The sequence below is a fragment of the Physcomitrium patens genome, chromosome 2 (genome assembly GCF_059467195.1).
Source record: "Physcomitrium patens ecotype Gransden chromosome 2, ASM5946719v1, whole genome shotgun sequence".
Lineage (NCBI taxonomy): Eukaryota > Viridiplantae > Streptophyta > Bryopsida > Funariales > Funariaceae > Physcomitrium > Physcomitrium patens.
The window spans coordinates 829,092-844,280 of record NC_143411.1 but is presented as its reverse complement, the minus strand read 5'-3'; the positions used below and the strand labels follow the sequence as shown (position 1 = coordinate 844,280).

At 28.0% G+C, this 15,189-nt stretch overlaps 1 protein-coding gene across 1 annotated transcript; it reads left to right on the top strand.

The window, feature by feature from the left end:
* The first annotated feature begins 10,307 nt into the window (after window positions 1–10,307).
* Window positions 10,308–13,082, top strand: LOC112273639 (ADP-glucose phosphorylase-like). The gene is made up of 4 exons (XM_090256204.1): window positions 10,308–11,649; window positions 11,902–11,967; window positions 12,141–12,497; window positions 12,621–13,082. The coding sequence occupies exons 1-4, from the start codon at window positions 11,248–11,250 to the stop codon at window positions 12,912–12,914; spliced, it is 1,119 nt and encodes a 372-aa protein (XP_090112330.1). The 5' UTR covers window positions 10,308–11,247; the 3' UTR covers window positions 12,915–13,082.
* Window positions 13,083–15,189: the final 2,107 nt, after the last annotated feature.

Sequence of the window (15,189 nt, the reverse complement as noted above, 5' to 3'; positions counted from 1 at the left end):
TTATGCCAGCAATTCTTTATCATCTTATCGATACTAATAATCTGACAACAAAGGAATTTATACAACATCTTATAATGATCTTATAAGAGGCACGACACCACCTCTTTACTGCATAGAATCAATAGAAGTAGTATGTGGATAATGATTGGCAATACAAGACCTTCTAGGAGAGTGATTAGGTATTATTCTCCAATGCCAATTTCTCCTTTGCTACATCAATTCAAATATGTAAACTAATACCTCAATGGCTTGGACCTTTCTACATTTTTGCAATGATATCTGATATCACATACCACCTCGAGCTTCTGCCACATATTTAGATTCATCCAATCTTCCATGTTTTGTAATTGAAAGAATTTCATATCGAATCAAAGTGCTTTTTAGATCATCACCAACTACGACCACCACCAGTTGTAATTGATGACCAACAAGAATATGAAGTAGACGACATTTTGGAGCATCACTATCTTTGTCATGGTAGTGGATGTCCACAACTTTAGTACAAAGATCTTTCGAAAGATTATCCTATTCATGATGCAAGGTGAGAACCTATACTAAATCTCATTCATTGTCAAGAAATAATTTGGAGATACCATTGCAAGCAAAAACGAGGATGTTTCGTATTAATAGAGGAGAATTAATTGTAATAGGATATACATAAGATAATTATATAGATTATTAAAACCATAGAAGTTTCTAGAATTTGGATTAGGTTAGTAGACTAGATAAGATCCACCATAGAATATTCTAAAAAGAATTTAGAATGATTATTTAGATGGGACCTATTATAGAATCTTCTAAAAAATGAGTTTAAGGTAATTATTTAGGTAGAGTCCACCACCTAAAAACATTCTAGAAAGTCAAAGGTAGTAGGATAAGGTATAAATAGGACTAGCTAGGGCCTTTTGAGGCATCTAGTTAGATATGGCTTTGGATCCTTTCTCTTAATAAGATTTGGTTCTACATCTTTCTATTCAGATCTATTCTATTCTATTCCCATTTACTCAGTTTTGTCTTTCATGTCCTATTCTGTTTAATTCCATTCAATTTTGTTCTAGTATATTTTAACATATTTTGTGATGAGGCTTTATGTTGCTATGATTTAGAAGGATCTTAGATTTTTGAAATAGTCTAGTCTGATTTTAAAAGTATTCTTTGATAAGTAGCAACTAGAAGTCATAATAATTTAGAAATATTTAATATAAATAGATATCCTTTTAACTCAATTCTTTTACAATTATCATGACTAAAAAAGTATAATCTTCAAAAAAATTGGATTTCTTGTAATTTTGATTTTTCTTGTAGTTTAGTCTAAGATTTTTTTAAATAAATAAAAATCCATAAGATCAATACATCTAAAATATTATTGATAGGTAGAGAGTTTTTATACATGTTGCAAAAGAAGGATCAATTTTTATTATATATGCCACACCTAGTGTTGTTAGAAGAAAGTTTTTAACTAACATTCTAAGCCACTATCAATATTATTAAGATATTTTTGAAAAAAGAATGCAGATATTCTTTCAAAGTATCATCTCTATCATTGTTCCATTGATCTTCAAGGAGCTTAATTACTATTTGGACCAATCTATAGCTTATGTCATGGACATATATATTTATCTCAAAAATTACTTATATGATTAAGTAGAAGTAGGTAAAAATAAATTGATTTCATAATATCTTCTAAACAAGCTTCTCAGAAGCTTTATAGATATTGCTTTGACTTTATACATGTTTGTAGTTAATTGATAGACCAGAAACTTGATCAACAAGTTAGTTACATATTACTTAGGTTACTAGCTTGTGGAATAAGCCAACTATATAGCTTACATATAAAAAACTTGTCTAATAAGTTAAGACATGTATCTTCCAAAGTCAATACATATTGAAGGTCATATAATATATCACCATATAGATTTTAGTTAGAGATTATATATAGAGACAAGAGTGAAGCCTTTTTCACTCTTATCAATACATTTCTAGTCTTTAATCTTATTTCAAGACTTTCTAATCTTCTTGTCTTTAGTAATAGTCATTTTAATTTAATACTATATCATTTTTGAATGATTTTTTTAGTTTTTTTGATTGATACAAGAGTATATTGAAGATTTCTTTCTTTGAGATTCATGTCCTTGACAGCTTATCACAAAACAAGCTAGTTATACTTAAAGAGTGTAATTATGAAAATTTAGCTGAAAACTTCATGCGCCATTTTAAATCTCTAGCAAAAGCTCTTATATTATTTTTAAAGAGAAAAGATAGATTTTTTTGGATATATCTAGACTATCAATGACTCAATAAGATCACTATCAAGAATATGTGTCTTCTATCTTTGATTTTAAGACTTCTTGATCAACTGAATCTAGTAAAGATCTATACAAAAATAGATCTATGAGGAGCATACAATTTGATATACATTAAAGAAAGAGATAAATAAAAAATTACTTTTCAAACTAGATATGGACTTTTCAAATATAATTTCATGTCTTTTAGACTCATAAATATACCAACTGCTTTTTAACATCTTATGAATGACATTTTTTATAAAAAATTTGATGATTTTGTCATCTATTATTTAAATGATATTTTAATCTAATCTAAAAATGTAAAAAAATATAAATTTTATATTTGTTATATATTACAAAAACTTAAAGATGCAAAATTATATGCCGAGATAAAAAAGTATATATTCCACATTATTCAAATTAACTTTCTAGGATATATTATTTCCAACAAAGGTTTTATGATGGATTTCAAGAAGGCTCAAATTATTATAGATTGGAAGATTCTAAAAACAATTAAATATATACAATATTTTTTAAAAAAATTTAATTATTATCAAATCTTAATTAAGAACTTTTTTCAAGGTTGTGGCTCCTCTTACACATTTGACATGTAAAGACAAACTTGGATAGAGCAAGGAAATTGAAGCATCTTTAGAAGCCTTAAAAAAATATTTATTTCTATACAAATTTTGTATTGCATTGATTTTTTTAAGACATTCTTTATAGTAATAGATTCATCAAATCTTGCTATAGGTGTTGTTTTGTCATAAATCAAAGCAGATGAAAAATTCCATCTAATAGCTTTTCATTTCAAGAAATTTTTAATAGTGAAGTTTAACTATAAGATCTATAACAATGAGCTTTTTACAATTGTGGATTAATTTTTAAAATAGCATCATTATTTAGAAGGCACCTTAAGTCTAGTCACCATATATACAAATCACAAGAATCTTAAGTACTTCATGTTGACATATATTTTGAATTGTTGCCAAGTCTATTGAAGCATGCTATTATCAAGTTTTGATTTCAAGATCATTTATTGATTTGAAAAATAATAAGGTTTATAAGACATCCTATCTAAACGTTCTTATCTTATATCAAAAGAAAGAAATACATCTTTTAATGAATAAAGAATGATTCTCTTCAAGCTAGAAATTTTTTACCTTTAAGTAATGAAATCAATATTGACTTTTAATTCAACATTTCTTAAGCAAATTCAATCAAGTATATCTTTTGATCTTCTTATTCATGATATTAAGAATAATTTTTTTAGGTCTTATGATACTTCTAAGTTTGAGTTTAAGAATAATCTACTCCATTTCAAGGAACATTTATACATTTTAGAAGGCAAAGCATGATTATTTATTCTTTAAGTCTATCATGATTTTCCAGCAATTAGATATTTCATATATAAGAAGGCTTTAGAAGTAATATCTAGATATTTTTAGTAGCCTCAAACGTGAAAGGCAATTAAAAACTTTATATAATCATGTAATATTTATTCAAGATCAAAAATTCCTTTTCATCAATCATATGGATGTTTTTAGCCAATATTTATTTTGAAACAATCATAGTCTCTTTTTTTCTATGGACTTTATTACAAATCTTCTAATCTCAGGTTTACATGATTTTATATTTATTAAAGTAAATTATTTTACTAAGATAGCGCATTTTGTATCATATACAAAATCTATTACATGTAAGAAATAGCTAAATTTTTCTTAGACAATATCTATTGATATCATGGATTATCCAAGGATATTATATTGAATAGAAAGACTCAATTTGTATCAAAACTTTAAAGAATTCTTTTTAAGATTCTAAAAATAGATATAAAACTATCTTTGGCCTTTTACTCTCAAATTGATAGATGAACAAAGTACATAAATTAAATTTTTGAGTAGTATTTAAGGTATATTATCAACTATCAACAAGATAATTAGACAATTCTTTTGTCATTGGAAAAGTTTGCTTTAAAAAATATAGTATATTTTTCTATGCAACAAATATCTTTCTTTGCTAATTATGATTATCATCAATAACTTGATGCTTTTGACTTCTCAAAAACTCATAATCTTATAGCAAAAGATTTAGCAAATCATATATTTGAGCTACATACAACAATGAAGGCACATTTCAAAGAAGTTAAAAAATGACAAAAGATCAATACAAATGCTTATAATAATAATAAAAAAAAAATAAAAAAAATAAAAAAAAATAAAAAAACTTAATTTGTTTTTGGCAATAAAATATAATTATTTTGTGACAATATCAAGACTAATTGCCTTTATGGCAAGTTGGATTTTTATAATCTTGGACCATTTTTTATTTGTAAACAAGTCAATCATGTTGCTTATCATTTATATCTATCAAAGTCTATGAAGATACATCCCATATTCTATATATCTCTTCTTGAGTCATATAAGACAATAAATATTTTAGAAAGAAGAAAAATGCCACCCTTTTTTTTATAAAAGTAGATAAGAATTAAGAATTTAAGGTAGAAGAAGTCTTAGATTTAAGGTGGTGCCAAAATAGGTTAGAATGTTTTTTTTATTAACATAAATATGTTATTAATAAATACACATGAAAATCAATAAAAAAATCTTGCAAATACAACAAAGAAGATTGATGCTCTTCATTGACAACATCCATCAAAATTAAGATAAAAAATAGTAAATCTTTATTATAAAAGAAATAAGATCCAAAAAAAATACAATTCTATCTTCTATCTTTTTTTGTAGCTTTTGTATATTTGTAGTGGTAAGAAGATAGAGAATTAATAATTAGCAAATTCAACTCAAGAACTATCATCTGTTGACTTATTAGATGAGACATTATAATTGTTACAACCTTTAAGACAACATAATCAAGATGAAGATCCTTAAGAATAATATATTCTTTTTTAAATAAATGGCAAGTTACAAAATATTTGATATCACAACCTTGGAAGAGACTTTCAATGTTTGGTGATTTTATTAGAAGTAGGAATGATTCTTGATGATGTTTAAAATGTTATATTTGTAAAGAGTTATGACGGCCTCAACAACAATTAAATAATAAGGTGGTCTTCTTGCCTTGATATGAGACATTATCAATGGCTGAGAAGACCTATTAATCATCTTCAAAGAAAGCAAAGATCAGAGTATGTAGCAAATCATATTTACTACAACTTAGATTTCAATAACATATGATGAGTACTCTTTATGGAACTTGTCTCTAGAAGGGAGAGTAATATCATGGACATATATATTTATTCCAATTATTATCTATATGATTAAATAGAAGTACATAAAAATAGATTAATTTGATAATATTTTTTTAAAAAGCTTCTTAAAAAATATATGAAAGAAGCTTTGATTTTACACATATTTATTGTTGATTGGTAGGTTAGAAACTTGGCCAAAAAATTAGCTACATATCACACATATTGATAGCTTGTGAAATAAACTAATTATATAGTATAAATATAAATAATTTACCTTGCAAGTTAAAACATGTATCTTATAAAGTCAATATGTATTGGCAGTGTTATAATACATATTGTTTTATTTAGAAATTCAATTCAAAATCATTATATATCTTGATCTTGAAGTTTTCTAGAATTATGTCAAATCTCACCTTGTTCCAACTAATACATCTTCACATATCATAGAAATCTTATCCAACTCCAAACTGCCAATTTTTGATACCTTCTTGTACCAAATCCAAATATCTCTCAATTGGATTATTAGATTAATATAAAATTTTATACACTCTTACTACACCAAATAAACTAAGTATTATCAAATTTTAAATCATAGATGTGACACCAATTGCATGAACTAACCAAGAGTGCTAGCTCTAAATGTATTGCACAAATCCTAAGCTATTGACACAAACCCTAACTTTGAACAACAATTGCAAAGTCATTCTAAATCCTATAAAAAAATCCTTATACCTTTAGAATAAGTTTAAAGCTAATTCACAAATTTCAATTGTTGATCTTCAAATGCCTCTCTACTTTGCCCTAAATGGCCATTTTAGTCGCTAGAGATTTGAATTCAATCTTATTCAACAAATGGTCAATCTCTAAGTATTAATCTAACCTATCTTAGGGATTTTTTAGCCCGATCCTACCTTCAACTTAATTCTAGTATCAATTATATTAATTATTTATCTCTTTTATCCTATTTTTATTAATTTATGGCCTTTCTAAGGTACTAAAAGAAATTCTACAATCTAAAAGGTAAAATTACTAACCAACCTTTAATCTACTAGCTATTAAGATAAGAAAATAAAATAAAAGGCTTTTATAAAAACCATATTTAAATATCTTAAATTAATATTGAGCAAAGATGATTAAAAATTAATTAGAAATTCATTTTTTATTATATTTTCACTATATAGTTGTGTTAAAATACATCAATGGTCCCATAGAACATTATAACATAGCTTCTAGTTAGATAGTATATATGGAGGCAAGAGTGAAGCCTTCTTCACTCTAATCAATGTCTTTTTAGTCTTTAGTCTTGTTTCAAGACTTTCTAATCTTCTTGTCTTTGACAATGGTCATTCTAATTTAATATATTACCATCTTTGAGTGACTTTTTTAATTTTTTCAAGTGACACAAGAATGTATTGAGTTTTTTTTCTTTGAGATTCATGTCCTTGACATCTGTTACAAAAATATATATTAGTTTAATTTAAAAATTACTTAAGATTAAAAAAATCTTCATTGATTTTTAAATCCAAATTCTAAAATTTTAAACTAGTTAGATTTCAATAACCTTTGATTTAATTATTAAATCAAATTTAAATTCATAAAAGAGATTTAAAACAAATATATGCACAAATTTTTTAAAATTTATTTTTTAATATATTGAAACTATTACATAATTCTTAAACTTATAAACTCCCTTTCATTTCTCAAACATCTAAACTTCTTAAATCACTTTTTATTTTGAAAAACTCTAAAAAATTAAATATTAATTTAAATAACTCAAAATAAATTTTTAATTAAATATTAGTGTATCTTTTTTTTAATTTTATTCTTTAATCAACAAAAAAATGGATTTATTGTGGATATGTAACTTTTTGTCTCTAAATTTAGTTTTGAACTTTGTTCAAAATTAGCCTTCTTTAAATATCAATTTTTATTTTTTTAAAGTAATTTTTGCTAGAATCTAATCTTGATTCTTTCTTCAAAATGCCTATCTTATTTGTTTCTTTATCTACTTTACTTTGTCTTATTTATTGTCTTATAAAGTAAGTAGAAGATTCTTTATAAAAATACAAATATAATACTGAATTTATTTATTAACTCCCTATCTTTTATTCATATTATTTTAAATTATAATTTATATTTTACTATTTTATCTTATAGCCATGTTATAATATATATATATATATATATATATATATATATCAATTCTAGTAATTATTTAAATAATAGAAATTAATAGAAGTAAGTAAAAGTAGATAATTATTATAAAATTTTGTGAAGTAGCTTTTAAAAAACTTCATAGATGCAAATTTGGATTTATACAGATTTGTAGGTAAGTGGTAGTTTGAAAACTTAGCCAAAAAGTTGGCCATATAGCACACATATAGGAAAGTTATTTTGTAAGTTAGACATATTTCTTTCAAATTGGATACATGTTGAAAGTCCTATAGAACATTGCCATATATCTCATAGATAGATAGTATATATGGAAGTAAGAGTGAAGCTTTTATTACTATTATAAATTTTTTTCTTAATTACAATTTAGTTTTAAGAGTCTTTAATTTTTTTTAATTTTAAGTAATAGCCAATTCCAATATTATTTTGAATATACATACTTACTTATTTCTTTTTTTTCATCTCTCTTTGATATATGTCTCACTTTTTTATGTACATTTTTTTAATTCTTATCTTTGATATGTTTTTATTTTTAGAATGATATTTTAAAAGGCCTTAATTATATTTTGGTAAAATTTACTTCTATTAATTTATATATTACTTCTATTGAAGGTATAATCCAATAATTAGTATCAATTTTTAATTAAGCTTTCATATTTGTTTTATCATAAAGGCCTAAGATTAGATTGAGTCCAAATATCTAACTCATTTAGAAGAAACGTTATCTAAAAATCAATATGTTTTTAGTAATAACAACCAAAAATCTTTATACTTATTACAATCAAGAATGAAATTGTTTAGATGAGTAAAATCTATATTGTTCAAGCATTAAAAAAAATTTACAAACAATTGTTGATAATTTTTTTAATATTATATATATTCTTTGGTATTTTAAAGATTATCAAAACATAAGTTTTTTTAATCTGAAAATAGTGACATGTAGCTTTTAAAATCATGCATACTATCTAAAGTATATATTGATTTCTAAAGTCTCTTTCTATTCATTTAAATAGAGAATATAAAAGCTTATTATATCTCATTGCACTATAGAAACTAAAAAAAGAAAATATTATCGTCTCATTAATATATTCTTTATAATATAAAAATAAGTTTTATTCCTCTTAATTATCTCAAAAATATTTATATTGGACTCAATAAAATTTTAGAAAATTAATCAAAATTAATATTGTTATATATTGTTTTAAATTAAAAATTCTTTGATTTAGTTAATTAACTCTTTTTAAAAATATTCTTTATTATGTCAAAAAGAGCATTTGGATCTTTCTTGCAAAAGTCGTAAGATATTACAAAATTATTTTTTTAATTAACAACAATAATCTTCTTAATGAAATTACAAAATTTATTAAAATCGATTTTGGCAAAAACATTCGATTCCATCTTTATTCAATATCTATCAAGTAGATGTGAGTGGATTCTAATAAAAAATCAATAATAACTATTTGGACTTTAAAGATCTTATCCTATAAATAATAGATTTTAATTTAAAATATAAGAATATTTAAATTTCATACTTGGTTCATAAAAAAAATATTATATCAATATATGAGATTGAGCTTAATAATATATTAGTAGAATACAAAAAAAAAAAAAAAAAAAAAAAAAAAAAAACTATATTCACCTTCATATAATATGTATTTAATAATTTCTAAATTTTAACTTATTTAAAGATAATTTGTTAGAATAAAACTAACTTCAAAGCAAGATTTTAGTATGCTTACCATTACATAAACTAATATTTTTATATAATGGCACAATTAATCTATTTGTTTTTCTCACTTAAGCTTTTGATTACAAGATTGAATGTGGAGACAAAAATCAAGTCCTTACTTAGTGCCTCCAACCTCAAGGATAACAAATTAAAAGCTTAGTTTTTCCAAAAATAATGATATTTATTTTTAAATTAAATATAAGAATCAAAAACATTTCTCACATAGCTAAGAGGGTACTTTAAACCAAGCAAGTTCAAAATTGGAGCCACACAATTTGCTAATAGAGGTCATAAATCTTTCTCTCCCACACTATTTTGAAGGTTTGAGCTTAGCACACTTGGTGAGAATCCCATTACCAAATTCCATTACCAATGGTCTTTTGGCCACTACATTCAATCAGTACACTAAAAACATTCTACAAAAAATAAACTCAATTTAGAGTGAGAATAAATTCTCATATTCATTCTCACCAGTATGCAGTCGTGGGCTGATTCTCCGGCCCTCGCTATCCCTCCCTCCTTCATTGTTGTTGATTTTTAATTTTATTTTTGATTCTTTCATCAGTGAGAACTGCTTTCTATCAAGCTGCAACTCAACAATGTGTATTCATACGGACAGATCAACCCTGTCAACACCCGATAAACTCATTTAACGTCATGCGATTCTCACCAATTAATCGAAGGATTGCAAAGCATTGCAAATTTCATTGCACTGTAGACAGACAGACAGACAGACAGACAGACACAGTCAATCTCAATAAGTTGGCGGCGCCGAAACCGCCCATCAGGGTGGGTGTGCGCCATCTTTTTTTCGTATCACAAACTCTTCACTCCAGTCCCCAGTTGCTGCAGCTTTTGGGTGTTTCGCATCGGAACTCCGATGTTGCTGCAGCACGACATCGTAAAACTATTATGTTTGAATGGATGAAGAAGGTAAGAAAATCCATTGTAGTAAGTGGACAAGGGCAGGAAAAAAAGAAAGCAAAACCACACTTTTGGAAGCTATGTAAGGATTTGTCTTCCCCTCAACATCTTCTTCATCCTCTGTCATGAAAAGGACCTCAATTGCAGTAGGAAGACGCAGAACGACACATAAATATACATGTAACATTAATATTAGACGTTTCTGGCCTGTGCGGGTGGTTTGTTCTGTGTGTGTTTCATGAGCGCGGCAAAGTCTTACCTCGTCAGTGTAATGTGGGCTGACCCAGATCAGTTGTGCGTAGTTTGGCAATTCGGCTACTGGACCTGCATCGAATGAAATGAGTATTATGGTTGCATTTGTGGTACGCATTGTCGCCACGTCGTGTCTCGTCGCTTTCAGAATTCTTTTGGAAAAGCGCCTTCTGAAACAACGGCGATTAGGACACGACCTAGTGGAACTTTCGATCGATTCGGGAGTAGGAGTAAGGTGGCGTTACCGAGTCTGGAGTCGAATTCTCGGTCAATTTCAATACTACACGTGGTGTGAGTAGAATACGATGGAAAGATTGTCTGAACTTGCCTCGCGGTTCTAGGTAGAGACAATTGCTGGTTGTGAATCATGGACTTCTCGCGTCCTATGGAGAAGTATGTCCCTTTCACTTCTCAAGACTCTGTTGATTTTGAGAGCATCACATTAGTTTGTAAATTCTGCGGTTTCCTTAGCACGTTCTTGTATGTGGGCGTCACAAGTAGGTTATTCATTCAGAAGAGATTAATTTATTTGGGTGCTTCTGAAGTTCTCAATGATCTCTGAGGTTTGAGCACAATTGATGAAGATTATACTTTAGGGTGGAGTTCTGCAGGAGAAAGTTTTTTGTACATTCAATCTCTGCTGTCGTAGAAAGTGTTCTTTTCAGTGTCCTTTGGCTATGGCGGAGCTTAGGCAAGACCTGCTTCGGCAGAGATGGATCATAATCTCTGACAAGCGGGGGAAGCGCCCGACGGGTTACAACAAGAAATCAGACAGCAATAGCGTGGAGAGTTGCACTTCCGGCCCGTGTGCATTTTGTCCTGGTCAAGAACAAAAAAATGGACATGAATTGTTCGCAATTCGTGAAAGTGACGAAGCTGATTCGCCGGACTGGGAAGTCCGAGTGATCAACAATAAATATCCTGCCGTGTCCTGCGACTTCGATGAAGTACTACCTACAGGCGAGGGCGAAGTTTATGGATCGTGCCGGCTACCAGGCTTTGGTAGTCACGAAGTCATTATCGAAACTCCCAACCATCAATTGCCGTTACCAGAGCTTTCAGCTCTTCATATTGTCAAGGTAACTCACTCAGCATTTTTTTTTCTACGTTTCTTCTTTACATGCACATTCATTCCTATTTTTGAGGTTTCCGTGGAGCTGTAACGAGGATTACCATGTTTAACGAGATAGACTGAAATTCTCCATGTAACTCCAGTTATAAACCTTTAACAGAAAGGATTGTGAGGAAATCTAGCTCTGCACTGCAAACTTGTTTGCAACTAATGAAGCTTTATGTTGCAAAAGCCTGGGTTAATATTATTTTTGCTGCAGGTGTTGAAAGCATACCAAGCGCGGATAAACTACTTCCAAAGCGATTCACGATTCAAGTATATTCATGTCTGCAACATCCGATCGCTTGATGTCCATTTCTGCCAATTTCTGACCCACGTTCTTCTTTAGATTATCTTTAGTACCACAATCTTGACCGGGGGTCCAAAATGTCGAAAGTCTACGTACAAGCGAGGTCGAGTATTAACATAAACCCAGCTTGATGGGATGTATGCTATCAGGTGTTCAAGAACAGGGGCGACAGAGCAGGTGCATCAATGACGCACTCACACAGCCAGTTGATTGCGCTTCCAGTCAGAACCCACAACATACAAGCTGAACTCCATGGTTCTCAAGAGTACTACGACAAACACAAGAGGTGCCTGCTTTGCGATGTTGCACAGTATGAAACACAAGCAAACTGCATCCGCCTTATTGACGAGAATGAGCACTTCGTCACGGTTTCGCCCTACGCACCCATGTTTCCTTTCGAGACTTGGCTGTGGCCCAAACGCCACTCCTCTAACTACGAGACAATTGGCGAAGACGAGGTAAACAATGTGCTTTATGCAGATACGACAGTGAATCACTTGTTCGTGGTATGTGGATTACCATGTGCCACTTCCCTTGATGATGTTTTGTGTGCTGTTTGAAACATGGCAAGGATGGCTGCTAAGAAATGGTGCATGTGCCTTCAAACCACAGATTCAATCATGGCAAAGATGCTCAAGTTGACATTACGAAAGATTGACAAGGCTTTTGGGTGTCCATCGTACAACTACACGCTTCAAACAGCTCCTCTGGGAAAGGAGCACTACAACTCTGCTCACTACCATTGGTGTCTTTGCGTTGTGCCACATCTGGCATCTCCGGGGGGATTTGAACTTGGCAGCGGATCGTATGTGAATTCGGTTCGTCCTGAAGACGCTGCCGACTTTCTACGCAACCTTGAAGTCGACGCACCGTGGGTGCGAGCCGGAGAACGTATCACTTTATTGTTTGTCAAAAACATTTAGCAACAAGACTCATTGATTTGTAGATGTTACAAGAGATCAATTTGAAGAGGAGTGCATCGCCCATAGTGTGCTCATCTGCACAAAGAATGGCAACTGTGGATTTTTTCAAACTCTCATTGCTGAATATGCCATCTTCTGATAGTAAAACTCCACTTATTTTTTGGTTTTCATTAGCATTTTATTTTGAAAAGATCTCTTACTACACTGATTGGTATTTCCTTCGTAATGGAATCCAAACTAGGATTCATCTAACCTTGTTTTAGAAATTTGCTATGGAAGTTACATCACAAAGATTTCTAAAAGCCATCATTTTACATATAATTGTGTTGGTAATATGAAAATTCAATGTATTCTTAATAATTAAAGTTAATAAATTAATAGAAGTTAATAAATTAAAAAATTCTAGACATATCTCGATTTTATTCTATAACATGTATTAATGAAGACACAATTAGAAGAAGTTCAACAAAAAATCAATGTCTATGCCTATTGTAAGGAACAACATCACTTCCACATTGGCAATGACGTATGGTTATTTTATCACAATATCAAGACTATTTGCACTTATAATAAGTTGAATTACTATAGAATTGAACCATTTTTTATTTGTGAATAGATCAAACTAATTGCTTATCAATTATACCTTCCAAAGTCTATAAAAATCTATCTTGTATTTTATGTATCTTTTTGAACCATACAAGACAATAGATATATTAAGAAGAAGACAAATGATACTTTTTTAAAATAAAAATAGACTATAATCAAGAGTTTGAGGCCAAAGAAGTCCTAGATTCAAAGCAGTGCCAAAATAGGTTGAAATATCTTGTACATTGGCATGGATATAATGTTAATGAATACACATGGAAACCAACAAAGAATCTTGATTGCAAGGAAGATTGATTCTTTTTATCAACAACATCCATTAAAATCAAAATGAAGAATCAAGATGTAATCAATACTCCTTATGGAACTTCTTTCTAGAAAAAGAGGTAATATTATAGACATACATAAATTACTTAGATAAAAAGTATTAAGTAAAAAATATATATATAAAAATTTAATAATATCTTGTGGAATAACTTCATAAAAGCTTCGTAAACATGGATTTAACTTTACATATGTTTATATTTGATTAATAATTTAAAAACTTGACTAACAAGTTGGACACATGTCACACATGTTGGCAACTTATGATACAAGTTGACTATGTAGTACACATGGAAGAAATTTGTTTTGCAAGTTAGATACATATCAAAGATTCTATAGAACATTGTAACGTAGTTTCTAGTTAGATAGTATATATGGAGGTAAGAATAAAGCCTCCTTCACTCTTTGAAATGTTTTTCTTGTTCTTAGTCTTGTTTTAAAAGTCTCTAGTCTTCTTTGGCAAAGCCATTCTAGTTCTAATATATTACTATGTTTGAGTGAATATCTATTCTTTCCAAGTGACTGAAGAATGTATTGAAGATTTATTTGCTTAAGATTCATATCCTAAACAACAAGTTGGCATGGCAAGATGTGTATTTTAAAATCTAAAATAAATAATCAGTTTTTGACTTTTCATGTATTATATATAATTGAATGTGTATATAATTTAGAAGAGTTTGTAGTTTTTATAAAGAACACATTAATTTTATTTATTTTTTATTTAAGAAAAAAAAAATATAATTTCTACATTCTTTAGATTTTTAAAATATTATTTTATTAAATCAAGATAAATAGATATTGATAGTTAATTAAGTAGAACTCATAAAAGAATAGATTGTTTAAAGAATCTTATGTCTAAAATTAATATAAATCAAGACATTGAAATGAAGTAATTATAATAAAATAATAATTAATATATAATATTTTAAATACATCTCTATTAATAAGATACCAAAAATATATAAAAATATTCTTTGTAATAACATCTTATAAATAACTTTCAATCTATGTATTAAGTATTATTACCAATTCTATTGATAATGCTTTATAAAAAATATTTATAGTATTTAATATTTTATTTTTAGTATATATAATTTTATTTTAAAATAAAAAATAATATTTATATTTTCTTAATTTAATTAAACATAATATAAATAATTATTATTACAAAAATTAAAGTTTTAAATTAAATTTAGAAATAAGATGTCATTCAAATAATAATTTTAATAAAAAAATATAAAAATAAATAATTTAAATTTTATATTTTTAATTATTTTTAAATCTAATTAATTACTTAGAAATTTTTTTATATATATTAATATATAATCTAGAATAAGAAAATTTCAAT